General features: G+C 47.4%; 1 protein-coding gene across 1 annotated transcript; it reads left to right on the plus strand.

Moving 5' to 3' along the window:
- The first annotated feature begins 6,274 nt into the window (after positions 1-6,274).
- Positions 6,275-19,682, plus strand: LOC144752017 (protein shisa-1-like). Its single transcript, XM_078639978.1, has 2 exons — positions 6,275-7,133; positions 19,022-19,682. The coding sequence occupies exons 1-2, from the start codon at positions 6,851-6,853 to the stop codon at positions 19,558-19,560; spliced, it is 822 nt and encodes a 273-aa protein (XP_078496104.1). The 5' UTR covers positions 6,275-6,850; the 3' UTR covers positions 19,561-19,682.
- Positions 19,683-21,770: the final 2,088 nt, after the last annotated feature.

The following is a 21,770-nucleotide window of genomic DNA, read 5'->3' on the forward strand; positions in this document are numbered from 1 at the left end:
TGGTCTTAGAATGGTTATATTCTCCAATGCAAGAATGGTGGTGAGTGGTGGGTAATTTTTGTAAGGTCAGCGTTATTGCGTATCAAGGGTAACAACTGTCGGGGTGTGATCTGACTGATCTTAATGCTGTGCCACGCCTTTTATAGCACAGAGCAGGCTGCATAAGAGTGGGAGCAATGCAAAAATCATTAGGAAAAAATTAATGATTGGCATAAATTGACCATTTGGCTGCTTTTCAAAGCAAGAAAACAGAACTGAAATTAGACAATTCACCCAAAGATCTCATAAAGATCAAAAACTATATGCATATCATCGGGAGAGATTCCATTGCCCATGGTAGAACAGAGGCCAGAGCTTTTGCTGCGGCCAACACCATTTAAACCATTGTATAAAGTGATGGTAACTCTTTATTCATATGATTTCTACACTTAGGATGCACTTAAACCTGGCAGTATAGATGCAACTTGTGGTAGTTCTCACTTCTTTCAGCACATGGTATGCAGCGCTGCTGTATTGAAATGCGGTGCTCATTTGCATGTGAAGTCAGCCCACACCACAATGAATTAGTTTATCCTGGAATGTTAGGGGTTCTTCTAGGCCTTGCCTTCACTTTTGAGGCGCAGCTGCAAAATGCAACAGTTTTCATTAAATGCATACGATCATAGAACAGTATTTTCTAGTCTCCCTCCCACACTTTAAAATGGAGGCATAGAAATGAGCTAAGCACACAAATATGGTACTCAACAGTATTCTGTGCTTCCCCATGAACCATAAAATATGGCGCACAACGGTATTTCTTTGTTTCCTCTTCACTTCTAGAAGGAACAAAAATACAAGTAAGGCGACCACCTCATTCAATATCTTTAATGAGGCTCCCTCCAGTCCCAGCCTTTTCAACTACAAAAAAAGAAAAGATTCCAGGTATGTAGTCCAATGGAAGAAAAGCAGGACTACAGCACCCAGAATGCATTAGGTTATCAGCCTAAAGTCTGCGCTTGAAAACCGTGTGCATAGTGACCTGGTAGGAGGAGGACCACTAAATATAAGGGATCCCAAATGCATAAAAAAAATATCAGAGGTCCCTTACCAGTCCACTGCAGTGACTGCACGTTCTTTAGGGCGGTTTAAAAGTTGTGCTGTGGGGCCGGGGTAGTTGATGGGGCCAGAGGTTTGTAGAAGCGTCGTGTGTCTGAGCCCAGTCTTTGGAACGCACGCGCGTGGCATGAATACGTTATCCAGCCCTCTTTAATTTGATACACATACTTTTTAGGTTTCGTAACCTGGCGAGGGGCGAAGCCACTCCCAGATCGAAATCTGTTGTTTCTAATAGTGAGGTTAGGACAGCCTCTGTTTCCAATTGGCTAGCTCCATAAATGGAGGCTAGCCATTGGGAGGCAGAGGCTGTCAATCGCGCTTTCTCACGAAAACGCGATTCGGGGGCGTTTCTGGTGCTTTTTTTAAGCCCCGCCCCTTTGTCCTGGGCCGCACTGTCATTGGCTGCCGGCCCGGGACACCCCCGTGACGTCATTCCCCGGGCCGCGCTGTGATTGGCTGGCCGGCCCGGGACCTGACTTGTTGTTAAATGAAGTCGAAGTATTCCTTGCTGAGACTTGGTTCCTGTGTCCCAGTTGTGCTACAGAACTTCTGTGTTCTTTTTCTCAAAGTGGCGTCTGCAGCTGTCAGTCTGGGAAGGTTCATTGCATCTCACACTAGGTATTTGTCCCTTCTTTGCTTTAGCGTAACACTGCTAATGCTAAGCAGCGAAGGCACCTATTCCAAAAATGTTTTATCACTTTTAGTGTTTGCGCGCCGAACTTCATTCCGTTTCTCTGAACCAATATTACATTTTGTCATGTAAGCATTTATTTGGCGTGCATCTTTTTCAGTCAGTATTATAAATAAGAATAGGTGACGGGTATTGCGTCGTTCCCAAAAACCAACCGCAGAATACGACCGTGTAAGTGCCATGACATGTACATTCTAAGCGCCGCACAATTGCAGGAAGTGACTTAATTCGGTATACATAGGGTTTGTTCTCAGAAACAGATGCGCATATTATTATTATAAACTAGGTGGAGCCGCAGAGGGCCCCGGGTGGGGAGTCGTGACGCAGCGCGGGGCCAGGCCGGGCGCGTCACGTGTGCCGACAGGAGGGTTGGTCAGCAGAGCACTTCTCCAAACTGAAGTCAGAGCGGGCCGGGGAGGCAGGCACTGCAATGGAAACCTGGGACTTGGAGAAGGCTGTCTCCAACGCTGATTTTCCAGTAGGGACAAGACTCGGTAAGTACTTGGCATCGAGAAGTGCTGCGCCGCAGTTTTACGTTGTCCATATTCAAATGGATTCTTGCTTTTTAACTTTCGGCTCTTCTACAAATGGAGCTGTACGAGCTGCCGGTTCCTGCGGATGTTGGACGCTGCGGGACATTTCTGTTCTCTGCTCTTGCTGGCTGTTATCAGAGAGGCACCGTATACACAAACACAGCGGGGGGGGGGGGGGACCAAACACGTCTGCCCTAGAAATATTTCCCTGCGATAAACAACTCTGTGCTCAGTGCTGTTTGCTGGGATCCTAAATAATATTTGCCTGCTACCTACACTGTGACGTGTGGCTCTTTCGCTGCATTTGTGCTAAACCACGATATGTTTGTCACACTCTAAGAGTCACGTAAAGCTTTTCTCGTGCCAGGCAGTGAGCTGGTTCATGCCGCAGAACCGTGGCACTCTAGCAGAAAGTTTGGCGTCATGTCATTTGATGTAAAGCACTTGGAGGCTTGTTGCAGGGTGTGCCCGTCCCCCCTCCCGCTCTCCGTGTGCCCGTCCCCCCTCCCGCTCTCCGTGTGCCCGTCCCCCCTCCCGCTGTCCATGTGCCGTCCCTTTGCATGGCTGTTTCTGTATAGCCTATTTGGAGGAGGGTACTACATACACATGTATGTATAGATAGTTAATAGGGGTCTGAGTAGGAAGGATGCGACCAAGCGTTTTCAAAATCGGTATTATAACATACGCACATCATATTTTATTAACGCTGGTTAAGGAGCTGGCCCTCCGAACTCCACAACCTGTTTAGCTGCGTTTGACCTGGCATCAGCTACACTCGACTCAGCACACAGACTTACTAGCCCCTCTTTCACCCAAACCTTCGAAGTTTGAAGCCAAATTCCCCAAATAACCTGATTTTAAGGCTTGAGCAATTAGTTTAGTTCACTAATCACTGTACAGCACCTCAAGTTCGAGGTGCTTAAGCGGCTTACATTTCACACTGTCAAAGAAACAAACTTACAGTAAAAGTAACCGTGACGTTTCGCGCAAATAAACGTTTGTGCAAAAGGCGCATGAACCTAAGTACACGTCCACATTAGTGGAGAACGAACATTAACCTACCAGTCTCTCTCTTACTGACAACGAATCGGTGTGTGAGCTTGTTGGATGCTATAAATATGATCTGGGATTCCATACAGTCACTGGTTCTAAATTCAAAACCAGCTACAAGCATGAAGATTACGTCAAACGTACATTACTTATGTATGGGTTGTCAGCGTAATTTGAGTTTCGTACATGGCCATCAGTTAAATTTACACACTCCGCATTCACATTGTAGATTACCGTTTACATTTAGCAAATTCTCGGAGCTAGAGCCTCTCACAGGCTATCCAAAATAAGGCACGTATATACAGAGTTAAACGATCTGCAGTTTACATTCAATCAAGGTGAACCGGGACTACATAAGTGAGTGCATTGCTGTTTTAAGTGAAAACTGCCAGTCGAACAGTCCGGTTTAAGGTCCCCTGCTTTTTGTAGTAAATTCACAGAAACAGTCTGAACAGTCATTAAAAAAACTCCCTTCACGGGGTGTGGCACTATGAAATGCCCCTTTGCCCTTTCGTCTCCTGGGAAGTTATTACCTCACGTTGCTACCTAGAAACATTCGAAAGCTCTAATTTTCAAATCTGTTTTCTAAACCGTGCTTTTCTAAAGCTCCTTTCGTCTAGTGTTGTTTCCCCTTCCTGAAAATTCTTGCAGTCATATGTTTCAAGCATCGTCATGCCCTCATTATAAACCCCTATTATACGTTCAAGAGCACACCAAGGAGAAAGCAGTGTTGTATTGGATCGATAAGAAGCCGGATACACTTCAATAAGTATAATTCCTTTTAAGGTTGTAGTGGCTTTCAGGATGTGCACCCACCAAGCATGGAGTAGTCCAGGGAGTAGGAAGCTCGGGCAACCAAGACTGATTACTGAAGCATCTTCAGTCATTGCCCATCTGAAACGGACTGCTTAACAACATTTCATTGTGGGAACTTTTAAGCATACTTGAGTGATAAAATAAAACGGAACAATAACCATATTTTCAACGTGCTATTTTACATTTTTGTTAAAGCAGTTCCTGTGACTGCATGCATTCCTCTGCTTTGCATTTCCCTGCTTTGCATTTCCCTGGATTAGTACTGTAGTGTAGCCTTGGAAAGCAGTTCGTTCATGCTAGGGAATGTTTTTGTGTGCTGTGCCTCTTCTCTGTGCGAACACTGTAGCCATGAACTTATTTAATATTTGTAGGTATTGCTTTTTTTTCTTCAATGTGCAAATACACTTTGTTCAGTATACAAATGCAATCTTTACTAAACATTGCTCATCCTTCAGGATGACACATTAGCCAAGGACTGCATCTGTTCTCACGTTGGTTTCTGCCCTTTACCAGCAAGCTGCTGTCTGAAGACATTATGTGGTTATCCCCGGGGCCACTGTGATGCTTGACTGCGACGTTTTCTCATCAGTGCCGGGTAGAACGTTAGCCCCCCCACCCCCGTTCCCCCTCTTATATTATCCTAATGTTAATTAAAAGGGTTAATTTTGGTTATAATGTATTCTCATTAGCCAACCACTGTGGTACGTTTTAAATCCTGAAATATACTGCCAATAAGCATGAATGACGTGATTACTACACCTTATAATCCCCATTGTGTTATGTAGCATTTTCTATAGACTGATTTGCACACTTTTGGTTCATTGTCTGTATAACATCTCATGTAAAGTGCTCCGACTCCCTGCACTGGTATGACTAGCGCTATAAAAAAAAAATATATATATATAAGTATATGCTACTTACTCTTAGGCCAGGAGTTGGTAACTGCACTGTTGTCCTAGGTGTGCATAGCTTCATATTTTTCTCTGTCCCTGCTCAGTGTGCAGTGTGGCGCCAGGGGCGATTAGCTCTCCTTCCACACCCTACAGTGTTCCCCCTGGGCTGTGTATATGTATTTTGCTGTTTAGTGCATGTGTTGGGTGGTTGCACAATAGTGTAGAGATTAAATTATTGGCATTGTAAATGACAATGCCATTTATTTATCTGTTTTCAAAACCAACACATAAATACAAATGTTGTCATTTACAATGCCAATAGCTCAAACTTTTCAAAAGGCGAAACCATTGCATTGTAAATGCTTGTTTTTTTTGCCTAGAGGAGCGCCCCCCAGGAACCACTTGGCCTGATACAAACGTGCAACTTGTCAACCCTTTCTTAAAAATAAATCGGGATTTTATCAACTTTCCCCGAAATAGACCAAGACTGGAGGTAGAATAGTAAATAAGCCTCGTGCAGTGTTTTGGCGGAAAACAGCACTTTCTATTCCAGGACTGGAGTCAGAAAAGTAAACTAGCCTTTCCATCGTCCATAAAAACCGGTCAGATCTGGAACTAGTCTAGTGGTTCAGTTTTAAATCATTGCCTCCAAGAAACGAACGTGCTGAGAAAAACAAACAACCGCAGGAGCAAGTTGTAAACGATGTGTGACAAAAAAAACGAGGTCCGGACCTTTAAAACACAGACGTGTTGACAGCCTGAAAAGAGTACACGGCGTAGTAACATGTGCATGCGTGTTTCTACCCAAACCGCGCCATTCAGCCCGCGCCCCTCTGCGCCCCATGCATTCTCCGCGCCCAGCGTGGAATATTTTTGGCCCATTCACTCGCCACAAAGCCGGGCTGGCTCGCAGTGTCACTCAGCACATGCACAATTACACGCCCAGGCGCGTAAACCGCGGCCCCTTTTCACTCGGAGCAGCCACTTAAAGGATTACGCAGAAATTGTGCAAGGTTGTGGCAAAGCGCAACACAATGCGGAGCGAAGCCCCCTGAATACAAACAAGGATGTGTTTTTAATTGGGCGGGGGGCTGTGCTCATTAGCAGGGGCCTATCCCGGTGAGAAGGGGGTGGGGGGCTGTGAGGGGATTTAGGCAGGGCAGTGGGGGCGGGTCCACGTGGAGTGAGTGCTACATTTCATTCAGTCCTCTGGACTTTCCTGAGACAGTGGCCGGTCTGTCCGGAGTCTTTCCCGAGCAGCCCAGGGACCGGAGCAGGACTAAGGGGGGTAGAGAGGCTCGGAGGCCTGGCTCCCCAACACTTTGGAATCTTTGTTCACGGAAAACTGCAGAGCCCGGCATTTTTACCCCTCAAGAGTTCGTGTTTTGCATCCGCGCTCTGCTTTTCCTGCATATGGAGTAGAATGTTTTGGGAAGCTCGACTTTATTTTTTCAGCGTGGTCCTCTGATTTAACTTTTTTTTTTTTTAATTTCTAATTTACTTTACTTTTAACCAATCTTTTAGTGAGTGTCCATTTTGGTTGGTTTTATATTCACTTTGAATTTTGTTACACTTTGTTATTGTTGAAGTTACTTTTAGCGTTACCACCCAGCCGTTTAAACTCTTCCCGAGCGCTATGTTAGTTTTAAATTGGTAGCACCCCCCCTAGCACAGTTTTAGTTTACCGTTTGTATTTTCAGTATTTAATTTAAGCGCTTGAGGCGATTTGAGCCCGTTTCCTGTTGCCCGGAGCTTTGTCCCGCGGTGCCCTCATGGAGGGAGCCCTCCTCCTGCTGCTCCCCCTGCTCCGGCTGGCGGCCGGGGAGTACTGCCACCCCTGGGCGGACGGGAGCCCCCCGGGGGAGCGGCGCGGGGGCTTCCAGTGCCCCGAGAGGTACGACGCGCCCGAGGCCTCCTTCTGCTGCGGGACCTGCGGCCTGCGCTACTGCTGCTCGGCGCCGGAGGCCCGGCTGGACCAGGGCCTGTGCAGCAACGACTACTCCGAGGGCCCCGCCGAGGAGCTGGAGGAGGTCGGGAGCACCTACCCGCCCGCAGGTGAGTGCGTCATGGCCGTGGGGGAGGGGCGGAGTGGGTAGGTAGTCACTTCCAAGACTTTGGAAGTGCCTTCTCAGTGTGTTGTGGTTGGAGTGTATGCCATTCATTGCAGTATTATCCTTGTACCTGTGTTTGGTACTCTTCAGTAACATGCACACTTCACTTTTCTCTTGTAACACACTGTTTGCTACCTCTTACATTTTGTTTGCTTTCGATACTTGCACAAGTGCCACCATTGCCTACGTAACGATTGTTCTTGTGTTTTGAGTGTCTGCCATTTATTGCAGTATTATACCTCTACTTGTACTTTGTACGCTTTTGTAACCTGCACAGGTCACTTTTTCCTCCTGCAATGCACCGTTTGCTTTTGTAATTTGTTCACTTGTAATGTTCTCATGTATCAGTTCTGTACCTATTGTGAAGCGCTCGGACACCTTCGGGTAAAGTCAGCGCTATATAACAAGCATTGAAAATGCAATAGGTCTCGCAATAGAAGAGTTTAACTTTTTTCGTTTTGCAAATGGATGAGTGGCGTTGCGTGGATGAGTGGCGTGTGAGAGTGGCGTGTGAGAGTGGCGTTGCGTGTGAGAGTGGCGTTGCGTGTGAGAGTGGCGTTGCGTGTGAGAGTGGCGTTGCGTGTGAGAGTGGCGTTGCGTGTGAGAGTGGCGTTGCGTGTGAGAGTGGCGTTGCGTGTGAGAGTGGCGTTGCGTGTGTGAGTGGCGTTGCGTGTGTGAGTGACGTTGCGTGGGTGAGTGGGGTTGGAATGCAATAGGTTTCGCATTAGAAAAGTTGTAGTTATTGGTCTTGTAAATGACAATTTATTTATGTTTTCGTTGTTAAAATTGCTAAATTGATGGCTTTGTCATTTACAATGCCAATAGTTATAACTTTTGCGAATGTGACACCTATAGCATTTGGAATGCAACATGTTTTGTATTTATGTGACTTATATGGCAGCTCTGGTCGTTATGCTACATCTCTAGATAGTTTTATCTTTCGCAAATGTGTGACACCTATTGTAACACAATATGTGTTGTGAGGGTGAGGGAGTGAGAGGGTGAGGGGGAGAGGGTGAGGGGTTGAGGGTGGGTGAGGGGTTGAGGGTGAGTGAGGGTGAGTGAGGGGTTGAGGGTGAGTGAGGGGTTGAGGGTGAGGGGTTGAGGGTGAGGGGTTGAGGGTGAGGGGTTGAGGGTGAGGGGGTGAGGGGTTGAGGGTGAGGGGTTGAGGGTGAGTGTGAGTGAGGGTGATGGTGAGTGAGGGTGAGTGATGGTGAGTGATGGTGAGTGATGGTGAGTGAGGGTGAGTGAGGGTGAGTGAGGGTTTGGGGGTTTGAGGGTGAGTGAGGGTTTGAGGGTGAGTGAGGGTTTGAGGGTGAGTGAGGGTTTGAGGGTGAGTGAGGGTGAGGGTTTGAGGGTGAGTGAGGGTGAGTGAGGGTTTGAGGGTGAGTGAGGGTTTGAGGGTGAGTGAGTGAGGGTGAGGGTTTGAGGGTGAGTGATGGTGAGTGAGTGAGGGTGAGTGAGTGAGGGTGAGTGAGTGAGGGTGAGTGAGTGAGGGTGAGTGAGTGAGGGTGAGTGAGTGAGGGTGAGTGAGTGAGGGTGAGTGAGTGAGGGTGAGTGAGTGAGGGTGAGTGAGTGAGGGTTTGAGGGTGAGTGAGGGTGAGGGTGAGTGATGGTGGGGGTGAGGGTGAGGGTTTGAGGGTGAGTGAGGGTGAGTGAGGGTGGGGGTGAGGGTGAGTGAGGGTGAGTGAGGGTGAGTGAGGGTGGGGGTGAGGGTGAGTGAGGGTGGGGGTGAGGGTGAGTGAGGGTGAGGGTGAGTGATGGTGGGGGTGAGGGTGAGTGATGGTGGGGGTGAGGGTGAGTGATGGTGGGGGTGAGGGTGAGTGAGTGAGGGTGAGTGAGGGTGAGTGAGGGTGAGTGAGGGTGAGTGAGGGTGAGTGAGGGTGAGTGAGGGTGAGTGGGGGTGAGTGAGGCTGACTGATGAAACCCCTCTCTGATACTTGTTGATTTGCTGGCACTGCGAGGCCCAGCGAGCAGACCCCACTGCAACACACGGACGAGAACTGAAAACAAAAATCTGAACAGCGCACGATCAAGGCAGAGGCGTCGCGGCTGTTCGCTCAGAAGCAAACTGCGTTTTTAAAGGAGATTATGAATTTGTCAGTGTTCAGCCCTTCAAATCCATTAAGTAATTTTGACTACATCTATTGCCGTTTTTGCGGCTTTCTGCAGCCTTTGTAGTCCCGGAGTTAAACGCGTGTTTACTGCACACATTTATTATAGCAATATTCCACTTGGTAACAATACTTTTAAAACGTCTTAATATCAAGCGAACCACGGAGCTAAATAAAGAATACAAATAACATGTTTGTGCTGTTGTTCAGTGGGTGTGTCGGTTTCTACTTAACCAAGCATTGAAGTATGGTATCTTCGACAGCCGGCTCCAGTGAAGGCACTCATTAGCCGGGAGCGCCTTCGGTTTCACTCGGTGTCAGACACCTGTCACCCCTTGAATGGGCCGTTGTGGTGCACAAGATATGGAGCCGATCAATTCGTGGGCAAGCTTGATTAAAAAAAAAAAGCGCCTTGATCTTGGGGAGCGATGAAGTCATGCGGGCCCCCCTCACAAATCCAGTTTCTGAGAAATCTGTCCAAAAAACACGGATGAAAAGGTTACAGTTCTACCTCGCCGGTACCCGCGTGAAATTGCTTGTCGCTGTTTTCTGGCAGTGATTGCCGGGTCTGTGCTGCTAGCATTAACCATGCTGACAGGGCAGACGTTTTACGGATGGCGGTGGTTGCCCGGCAGATTACTGTACAATGTAGATTTAATCTCTCCCCTGTCCTGACAATTTGAAGCGAAAGGTTGTGAAATATCCAACTGCTGTCCTCTTCGGGGCGAATGGGAAAATCAGATTACTTGTTCCCGGCCCCTAACAAGCAATGGGATGGATTAAGGCCTGGAATTGCAGCTCTAACCAGTGCAGCAAACAACAGAGCTTAATCACTCCGGAGCTCTAGCTCATCCCGTTTAAAGGATTACACACAATTAAAGATATTATTAATAAATAGTCACACGCTGAGCCGTGGCACGTGCCTTGAAACAGCAACCGCACACCGGCTTTAAACCGCTGAAAAATAACTATACGAATCGTGTGTGTTGCTTCGTCGAATAGTTTCAAAATTCACAATTAAGTCGAACTAATCTGGTAGAATGGAAAAAAACAGGAGTTTGAAATATGAATCTTGAGCTTTCTTGCAAGATGCATAAGTATGTCACAAATGACAATCAGAAATGTAAAAAAATTAAAAAACACAACCGAAGTATCTTTTCTATGGTAATTGCTGCATTAAACTAGGCTGTGATCCTCTACTTTATAAAATGCCACATTTGTTGAAGGAAAGTTCCGTTCGTGTTTCTGCAGGCCTATCAAGCTTCGTGGGTCTGATTGAATAAGCCTTGCAATGTCGCCTGCGACCGTCTCTTAACTGCAAAGATACATTTTGTCAAATAGAAGCGCCTGTCCAAAGCTCATAGGCATGTGGGTGTGAAGAAGCCGGGCCGGGCAGGGGAGGGGGCGGAGCGGGGAGAGCGAGAGCGGCATGTGGGTGTGAAGAAGCCGGGCCTTTGAAGTGAAGCTAAGCTTCACTTCAAAGGTGTCTGAGGAATGCGGGCGGCTGTGCACGCGCTTTTAAGCTCAATGCACATGCGCATTGAGCTTAAAAGTCACGGGCACTGCAAGGAATCGCCACGATTCATTGCTTCGTAGTTAAAGGTTGTTTGAGCCGCAATAGGCTCGCAAGCTCGATGCGCATGCGCATCGACAGGCGAGACCTAAAAACGCGTACACTGGATATGGAGGGGTCCTGGTAAGCGAGGGGTGACGGATTGAGAGATTTGGGGCACTGTGGAAGCGAGCATTGACGTGAGATTTGTGGACAGTGAGGGAGAGGGGCACAGAAGGGTCCAAGTGAGGGGGGGGGTACAGAAGGGTCCAAGTGGGGTAGAGGGGGGGTACAGAAGGGCTCACATGAGAGAGGGTAAGGAAGGGTCCTAGTGGAAGTGTGGAGGATGTACAAATGGCGTTTATTAATTAAAAGCACACTGGAGGGGGGAAGGCGGCATCAGAACTTATGTGATATATACGCAGGTACGCTGGTGACTCTTTCTGATGAAAGATGTGTTCAGTGAGGCCTTTGATGGGTAGAACCCAAGTGAGGCGGTGACGCATGCAGCATTTGGGGGTTGGGATGTTTGAGGGAATAATTAAAAGTATATATGAGGTAGGGTAAGATGGTCTATAACGGAGTACCCCCTTCAAAAAATAATGTTACGGGCCAATGGGACCATTACAAAATGTGTAGTTATTGTAATGCTGGACAAGCCCACAGGTGGGATGGATATATATATATATATATATATCCTAAATAAACTACGGCTTCCCTGTTCTCCATTGGTGGATTTACTTTCTTTGAGGCTGTGTTAACTGCTGGGTACGAGGTATTTTGAGGTCCCGACCGTTGGTTCCGACATCTATTCGGAACCTGGACTGCTTTCTTCATATATATATATATATATATATATATATATATATATATATATATATATATATATATATATATATATATATATACCAACGTAGAGTTTGCCTGGAATGAGGGGAGCCCACAAAAGTACGATTCTTATGCCACTTTTTAATGGAAAGAATACATATCCGGACAGCAGTGATGCCTCGCATGAAATGTGTCACCCAACGCGTTTCATGCTTATGAGCACTTTCTCAAGGGCCGCGGACATCATGTGAGGAATTTTTGAAATTTGGTGGATGTGCACGGCGACTCACTTGAGAATCATCAAGACTACAGCTACCACAGGCCACTGGGGTGGCCACGCCCAGATGGGCGGGGACAATGATCTTTACAACTGTCAACATTAACTAGCCGTGTTCATTACCTCACATGATGTCCGTGGCCCTTGAGAAAGTGCTTATTAGCATGAAACACGTTGGGCGGGGCATTTCATTTCGAGCGAGGCATCACTGCTGTCCAGATATGTATTCTTTCCATTAAAAAGTGGCAGAAGAATCGTACTTTTGTGGGCTCCCCTCATTCCAGGCAAACTCTATGTTGGGAGATATATAAAGATAACATTTCGGGGGGGGGGGGGCTAAGAAAAAAATCCGGGGGGGGGGGGCTGAAACTTTAAGCAATTGGCAGAGTGAAGCTGCAGGGGCTGTTGGAAGGGGTGACACAACATCAAAGCCCCATTAACATGCACATGGTCTTTAAAGACCTGTGAAGTGCTCTGGTGCGGCTGTGTGTGCCCGGGAGCCGTCTGAGCCCAGGCTGCCACACACAAGGGGGGGGGGGTGTCTGAAGCCCTTTGATTCCAAAGGGTGTTGCGCGCCTGGAACGAGCACACACGGTAAATTTCAGCAGGTAAGCTTTATTTTCCTGGCAGATAGGGACGATGCGTTTTGTGTGTGTGTGTGTGTGTGTGTGTGTATATGTATATATAATATTCGTTGTAAAAGCATATAAAATGTAATGCCATGCGTTCTAATGGTATTGCGGGGTAATGGTACTTGCATTATCATGGTATGCAGGGTAAAAGTTTTGTTGTAAAGGTTGATAACCCACTGCCCACAAGTTTGAAGTCATCTACTGGGGTTGACATACGGGCACTTGTAGGAAGGAGTATGTGGAATGCATTAGTAGTGTGGTAAGTGTGTAGGGATGGCTGAACTTGTTCCTGGAAGTGTGTTCCGTGGTGCATCTCTGGTGGCTGCTGAGTGTATTGGGGGATGCAGCGTCTGCTGGGAGCTTCATATGTGCCTGCCTGGTGTATGTGGAGAGTACATTAGCAGTGCACTAAGTGTGTGCATGGTTGCCCTGGTATCTGGAAGTGTGTGGAGAATGGGAGTCTGGTGGCTGCAGGAAGTGTGGTGGGGATACAGCAGCGGAGTGAGCACATGGCCTGTGTGGTGCATACATCTGCAGTGCTGGGACTCTGGGAATGATTGCACTGTTATCTGGAATGTGTGGAAAATGTAGCTCTGATGGCTGCTGGGAGTCTGGCGGGAAATGTAGCTGTGGCTGCTGGGAAATGTAGCTCTGATGGCTGCTGGGAGTCTGGAGGAAAATGTAGCTCTGATGGCTGCTGTGAAATGTAGCTCTGATGGCGGATGGGAGTCTGGCGGGAAATGTAGCTCTGATTGCTGCTGGGAAATGTAGCTCTGATGGCTGCTGGGAGTCTGGCGGGAAATGTAGCTCTGATGACTGCTGGGAGTCTGGCGGGAAATGTAGCTCTGATGGCTGCTGGGAGTCTGGCTGGAAATGTAGCTCTGATGGCTGCTGGGAAATGTAGCTCTGATGGCTGCTGGGAGTCTGGCTGGAAATGTAGCTCTGATGGCTGCTGGGAAATGTAGCTCTGATGGCTGCTGGGAGACTGGCGGGAAATGTAGCTCTGATGGCTGCTGGGAAATGTAGCTCTGATGGCTGCTGGGAGTCTGGCGGGAAATGTAGCTCTGATGGTTGCTGGGAGTCTGGCGGGAAATGTAGCTCTGATTGCTGGGAGTCTGGCGGGAAATGTAGCTCTGATGGCTGCTGGGAGTCTGGCGGGAAATGTAGCTCTGATGACTGCTGGGAGTCTGGAAATGTAGCTCTGATGGCTGCTGGGAAATGTAGCTCTGATGGCTGCTGGGAGTCTGGCGGGAAATGTAGCTCTGATGGCTGCTGGGAAATGTAGCTCTGATGGCTGCTGGGAGTCTGGCGGGAAATGTAGCTCTGATGGCTGCTGTGAAATGTAGCTCTGATGGCGGCTGGGAGTGTGGCGGGAAATGTAGCTCTGATGGCTTCCTGGAAATGTAGCTCTGATGGCTGCTGGCAGTCTGGCGGGAAATGTAGCTCTGATGGTTGCTGAGAGTCTGGCAGGAAATGTAGCTCTGATGGCTGCTGGGAGTCTGGCGGGAAATGTAGCTCTGATGGCTGCTGGGAGGCTGGCGGGAAATGTAGCTCTGATGGCTGCTGGGAGTCTGGCGGGAAATGTAGCTCTGATGGCTGCTGGGAGTGCATGGGAATGGAGCGCTGGTGGCTGCTGGGAGCCTAGTGGGAATGCAGCGCTGCTGGGAGCCTAGTGGGAATGCAGCGCTAGTGGCTGCTGGAAGCTTAGTGCGAATGCAGCGCTGCGGGAGCCTGGGGATGGGGTGCATCTCTGGTGCCTGGGGGTGGCCGGTGCGCCTCTGGTGCCTGGGGGTGGCGCGCCACTGTTGGATGCTGGGAGTGTGCAAAGGCAGGTTTTTGTTTGTCTATTCCTATGAGAAGGAGATGGCTAGTGGTGTCGCCCCCGCCCCTCCTCCGTTGAAGCATCCGGGGTTGACAGTCTCACGAAGTTGGTTGAAAACGAGCTGCTTTATCTGAGAGGCCCTCGGTGTATGGTTTCACGTCGTGTTTTCCTTTGGGGGTTCAGCCGTGAGAGACATTCCAGGCTTGGATGGCGCTTGGAGCTCCCTTTGATGGAGGCCACTCTCGCCAGGTTCGGGGGTCAGGCAGCAGGTTATCTACCCAGGAGCGGGGGTACTTAGGTTTCCTGGTGGCGCCCAGGGTCATCTGTTGAAACTCTCAGGTACCCCCTCAGCTCCCCACCCGTGGTTCGTGTACTCAGTGCAGCATTTATACGTGTCGTTGTCCATGGCTCGAATCACAAACTAACCTTTTGGGTGTAAAAGTGGACACCCGTATGCCAAGGCTGTAATTTGTAAACATTTGCTGCCCTTTAGAATTTCTACAAACATTCCCGAAAAATGCTATTTCCAGGCCAGGCGTATTCAAGGGCACCGGCCTTTGCATCCAAAAGTGTGGCCAACGCCAGCCTACATTGCACGTGCCTGGTTGTAAAAATGTGCGCCCGCCCTGTGGATAATATTTATCTGTGGAGAGACACTGTTCCCTCGCCCCCCCCCCCCCCACCCGCGCAACTTCGTTTGTGCGGGTCATTCTACATTCCATTGAGGTCGGATTTACTCCTGCCCTTAAGGTGCACACTTGCACCAGTTACTGGGGTGAAACCTGCATACGTTTGTCGAGTACCAGCAAAAGGGTGTAAGCACCCTGAAATTGACTAATGATCCTGCATTTCGGTGCCCACTCCCCACTTTTGTCAGCAGACTTGCTCACAATTAAAATACAAACACCATGTTAATACTCTCGGTGAATAGTTCTAGTTATGCACAACGGATAGAATGCGAGCACCCTAAATAAAGGAGTTCAAACTTTTTTTTTTTTCCCCACCTGGGCCACAATGCACACAGGTGGGCTGGAGAAGTTTTGTACATGTGATGTAATTAATGTGTGAAAAACGTCTAATTTTGTCTTTAAAATTCACATTAATAACATCAATACGGTTCATTTCCCGTATTACTGATTTCCTCAAAGTAACTCTCTCCCTCCTAGCTAATTCGCATTGATAATACGATCTAGTCCTCCTAATGAGGACTGTAGGCTGCCACCCTGAGAATTGGGCGCCTCATGTAGGCTCTGACCTGGACCCCGCGCATCCACGCCTACCCTTAATCCTCAGCAATAAAGATCCCTACCCATGTCCCAATAAAAGAGGCGGGGAGAACATTTTGTGGTAGATGTGGGGGTCCCTTCAGTTTTCGGTCTGGGGGTTGAGAGAGTTGTGGTGAGAAATGGGGGGGCTTCCAGATCACCTAGCTAAGGCAATGCGGAATTCTTGACACCTCTTCCTCTAAAGGTTTATTCTAAGTGTCTGGATTCTTTCCAGTGGTGGTGTTCAGCCCTTTCGTCAATTGGTTGGGGCTTCTTTGCTGCCCTTCAGGTCCATTGCAAAGGGTTTGAGAAAAGGTTCCCTTTGCAGGTTTCATGCTCAATGGACAGAAATTGAGGTGTTAGCTGAGCCCTTGGCGAAGCATTGGTGACAGGGAATCTCTTTAGTTTCCCTCCTGAAAATCTTTTCTGTATTCCTTCTCACTGGTCATTCACTCACTTCTTGAAATTTAAAACTGGCGCCAAAATCTCTGAACTTTATCACACAGCCACCTGAATTTCCTCACATACCATCACTCATTACTGACCTTAGAACTATGGCTCTTAAGCTTTCTCTGTGTCTGTTCTCCATTCGACCTAGATCTGTATTGTCATTAATAGTCACTTAGTGTTGGTGGCTCTCTGTGGGCTTCTGTTTGTACTCCAGGCTGGGATTGAACTTTTGTGTTTCTCACACAGTAACAACTGGGACGGGGAATGTAGAAGTGATGTTGTGATAGTTAACTGGTAAACTTCATTGCCCTTAGTTCTACTCATCCTTAACCAAGTAGTTGACTTTCAATGGTTTGGATAGACCAGGCAGAAGGGGGTGTTTGCCTCGTTCTAGCGTCCAGCAGGGTGGGCACGGCTAGCATTCCATGATGCTTACAGATTTGTTTTCGTTTTCTCCAAATGTTCATAAGTTAACCTAATTTTTATTTTATGGTTCTCTATAGCATGAACCAGACTCCCTAAGGTAGCTGTGCGCTCTACACAGAAGCAAGCGGGCAGTAAAAAAAGAAAAGTATTAAACCGTGCGGCTACACATTCAAGCTCAAAGGGCAGAACCTCGTGCTGGGCAAGAGTAGCTAGGTCTGAGTGAGTGGGCAAATACAGGGGCAGAAAGCATGCCTCTGATTAGCACTCGGGTGAGCAGTGGTGCAGGTATGGAGTTGAAATAGTTGAGGTGTAGTCTTGGAAACATATTGGAATCATGTTGATTGTCTTCTCGGCACCAGTCAGAGGTGGGGCTGGACATATTTGGAAGTGGCATCACCATGGTAGATCACCCTCATAGGCGGGATTCATGGTTTTAGGAAGGGAATGGAGTTCTATCTCCTCACCGCTCTCCCTGGGACAGCGCTCACTAATTCAAGTGAGCAAGACGCTTCGCTATAGTGGGTTACTTGCGCTAAGACGAGCTCAAACATTTGAAATCTTTTACATCGGAGTGAGCTGGAATCGCAAGATAGTTTGGGGCTCTTCCTTGTTGTGTTTGGTGGACAGCACTGGCCATCTTGAATAAGCGTCTAACTTCAATCAGAAGCCAGCTGAAGATGAGGAGGATGGGGGTTGAGTAGTCTGATATTCAGGCACTGCCTATTAGTCTGGCTGCAGCTTGAAGGCAGTTTTAGCTGAGCCACGTGGGTCTTGGGAATGTCAGGCTGTAGGGAGATATCTTAATCAAGCCTTGATGGTAAGAGATTGTACACTGATTTTGAACTCTTCAGTAGGGAGAAGGAATTTGATTCCTGGAGTAGTCCATTAGGGTGCTTTTAACTAGTGCATTGATGTGGCCATGCACGTTCAGGTTTTTGTCTCTGATAAATCTTAAGGCTTGTGTTTTTGATAATGACTGGCTTGCAGGCGAGCCAGTCTTGTACCATGGTGGGGCAAGTCGCAGGGTTTCTGGGAGTTTTGGCTTAAAGTGGTGCAGGAGCTTCAAGGCTGAAGATCTCTTACAATCTTCCCACGGGCGGCATGTCTATGAAGAGAAGACCATTGAGTGCTGGTGGGTGTTGGCATACAGATGGATTGAGAGAATAGATTGTTGGGCGGGCATGTGATGGGTTCCGTGCACAGAGGATGCGCCTTGAAGGACTGAAAATTGATCTCACTGCTTTGACCCTTTGCGAATGGTTGGCCAGCCGGGTTTTAAAGTGGCTTAAAATTATGCCACTGATTCCCTTTCAAGCTTCCAAGATTATCAATGAGGCATGATTGACATTGTCCACTAATGCAGCTGAGAGGCAGAGGAGAGCAAGGAGGGAAGGCTGTCGCTATCTACTATATGAAGTGCATCCACTACTAATTTAGAACCTGCTTGCAGTTCACGTAGGTTGTTTTCAACTAAGAGGTGGCTAAAGCTTCATCACTGCACAACTTTCCAGGGCTTTCCAAATAGAGTAGATATTTCATACCGCGTGGCAGGTGTTCAAGTTTTCGTGGTCTGCATCTGGTTTCTTGAAGAGTAATCTTGAGAAACTTCAGTGACTACCCCAATGTGGGCAGAGCATCTACAGTCTGCAGCATTGACAGGATTACTGTCACTAGAATTAGTAGTAATAAAGATTACCAGTAAGTAGTAGAACATTCTACTGAGGTCTCTTGCACCAGAGAGAGAAGGATACTACCTGTTGAGGATAAGACATTCTCAATCATAGTATGGAATGTGTATCAGCTTTTTTCCATTTTTGGGTGGTTATGGTACCTTCTTTGTGCTTCGCTTTGTCTAGCGTCTGTGATGAGTCACTACTTAAGTACATAATACCCAGCTCCCCAGTAAGGTAGCAATGGTTAGGCGTTCCTGATGGCTCGGTCATCGGTGTGCCATGTGGGAGAATTGCAGAAAGGAATGGAATAGTAATTGGATGTTTTTTGTTCCAAATGGAAGACCACTCTTAAGCTACACCATCGCTACAAAGGCTGATAAAGTTAATGTGCGAACATTTTCTGAAAATAAACTGGCCTAGCTTACTCTATGGGGGTGCTTCTGGGGTAGCCCGTAAAGCGCGAAGATGGACGTCATTGAGTCAATGTTTCATCCCAGGCCCCGGTTTCAGCACTCTTATTTGAGTTGGGTCGAAAGTGTACCCTTTTCTCTATTTTGAATGTAAGAACTTCTGGGCGTGTAGTAGGAAGTGATTTGGGGCTAAGGCAATTTGTGACTGTTGTATTACATTCGTTCTGTGGATATGATGACAATGAACAACTTTTGCAGTTACAAGTGATACTGTAAATATTTGCGCACCTCACTTCATGGGCGCCAACTTGTTTACTGTGGTGTATGAATTTGCCTTGTTTTGCTTGATTATAATTTCTAACTCTCTCCCTTTTTGCTTCCAGTGCCCATGTACCTGCCCTTCCTGCTAGTGGGCAGTGTCTTCGTCACCTTCATCATCGTTGGCTCGCTCGTCGGCATCTGTTGCTGCAAGTGCATCAAAGCGGATGAAGAGGGACTGCAGAGCGGTCCTCCGCCCATACAGAGCCGCCTACTGGAGGCGGACCCTCCCTCAGACCGGACCCCGTCCCGACACTCCAGCTCGAGCTCCAGCTCGGTGATGCGCCCTTCACTGGATACGCGGCCTCCTCAGAACACCATGTGTCATCCGGGACCAGAGAACATCAACATGTACATGCCAGCGGCGGCCCAGTTCTCCTTGGTGGGATGTCCGCAAGGTGCCCAGTTCCTGCACCCTCCGTCAACTGGCCAGCCTTATATGCAGTCACCATACTTAAACTATATGCCAGGGGGTGAGCATGCAATCTTGATGACCTCTGGACCATTCACGGATGGCAGAACTATATATGGTCAAGTGGCGTCCAACTACCCCGCTGGCTCCATGCACTGTGAGCAGAGGATGTACCCCGGAGTTGCTCTTTGAGCCTCATGGCAGTCAATGACTTACAATCTACTCAAGGATACATTTTGGTTATCTTTGGCATGTGCAGGCTAGGGGACACTGCTAGAATTCAGCTGGTACCCCCATTTTGTAGAAAGCACAATTAAGCTGTTTGCATTCGGGCAGAAACTAGACACCCACGCCCTGACATTGGACCAAAAGCTACATATGAGCCTCCTGACGTTGTTGCAAGACTTGAGTCTGAAATATTATTTTAATACTCTTTCTATGAACTTGTAGTGTTTTTTTTAAAGGTATTCTTTTAACAATGGACTACTGGACAAAAGATCAGTTGGATTGCTTCTGCAAAGGAGCTCTAGACTTGTGTTACTTTTTTATTTTAAAATACCATTTTTGTAAAATGCACCTTCAATTTTTGTAACATGCACTTTGTTTACCAAATAATTTGTGAGCCGAAAATTAAAAAAATGTGATTGGTTAATGTTTTTGTTCCTTTCAACCTAACTGGAATGGGTCCGCTCATTGCTACCATTTTTTCCAGTGAACCTAGAATGTCTAGATGGCAGTCTTTTAGGTTAATAGCCCCCGCCCACACCTACACACCTACTGAAACCCCACAGTGTAATGGGTAATTCTTGATTACAGCTGTTCTTGGTGTGCTGCATCAGACGAGGATACATTTCTCTCACAGTTTTCATCACTTAACAACCAAGTCGAACCGGTAAAGACCCCATCAGAGCTAGGGTATCTTAGGCCTTGTCTAGAGATGGCTTTAACTGGATGCGAGACTTTTGAGAAAATTAAAATTAAAAAAAATGTGCAGAAAGGGGTTATGGGTCTGCCTTCTACAACTGTTGCCCGTTTGGAAGTGTAATTTGTATTTTCGATCAATGAGCACCACTGTTATGCGGTGAGGGCCTTTCAGTGACTGCTAGTTTTGATGCTGCAGCCTGGCTTTTTTTATTGGTCGGCTTGGGCATCTGCTGATGGATAAGTGACAGCAGAGTCTCTCTCGGTGGGGGATGCACGGTGCTTTTAAAGTACCTGCACTTCTTTAATTTGGAAGGCATAGCACTGGCACTCTGAGTACTGCACTCCTCAGCACAAGGCACTCTTGGATCAGGAGTGCCTGCACTTGTATATTTCCATTTCTGGCACTGACTATGCCTACTGTTCTTGTGCTGTTTGGATGAAAGGTGCACATGAAGTGCCACCATGAAGTTAACCCTTGCCTCTCCTCTGAAGCCTGTGCTGGGGGGATTGTCGGGTGCTCCTGGGCTGCCATCAGTGTTTTTAGATGAAGTTAAGTCTAACTGCAGACAATCGCCTTCAAATTGAACAGAATTGTCCTGTCGGTGTTCATACATTTTATTGTGTTTCAAGAACATGCATCACGTGGCAAAGTCCATGAAGGTGGAGTTCACGGTGTATATATACGTTTCGACTAAGTTACAGAAGATAGCCTACACGGGACAGAGGTCAATGCGGAGATCACAGCATCCCCCCTCCCCCTTTAGATTTTTTTGTGACTATGCCGATATGTTCTGCAAAGTAATGCAAAGGAATTATGGATATGCAGGTGGCCAGAGAATGTTGCTGTCTTCTAGCATGAACTTTGTTTAATGGCAGGGTGTTGCTTCTTGCCAAGTAAAGCTTCCCTTTTATTCTAATTTTTGTGATATTCGAAGATTGGCAGCACTCCTTGATTCACGAGTTCGGGCCAGATAACTTTTTTTTTTTTTTTGTTGAGGATTGTTGGCCTTTATTGGTTAAAAGCGCTCTTAGCTCATGAAAGTGGTGGTGCTGCAGCGCAAATACCGAATTTGGTTTGTACTGATATTGGTTGTAGGCGTTTAATTTAATAAATGGCCCAGTTTTAAATCCTTTTGAACTTTACACATTTTGTACATTATTGGGTTCTGAGAATCTTATTATGCAATCACTTGACTTTGTATGCTAAGCGGTCTCTTCATTGGGTAGAGGGGGTGGGGCATAAGAGTTTCTTCAACCTGGACATATCTTTAACTTTTTTTCCCAGCCCAACCACTGATTGCTGGATGCCCAGTGGTGCATGGTTGTGTGTGAGGGTGTGGTTCTTCTCTCCCCCTGGCTCCTTGAGAGACCGAGTCAATAGATTGCTGGTGGATCCTCGGAACTCTGCTCCATACTACAGGATGCCCCGATTTTTTTTTTCTACTTTTTTTTTTTTTTCTTGGATCACGGTTTCCACA

This window comes from Lissotriton helveticus, chromosome 4_2 (assembly GCF_964261635.1).
Source record: "Lissotriton helveticus chromosome 4_2, aLisHel1.1, whole genome shotgun sequence".
Classification (NCBI taxonomy): domain Eukaryota; kingdom Metazoa; phylum Chordata; class Amphibia; order Caudata; family Salamandridae; genus Lissotriton; species Lissotriton helveticus.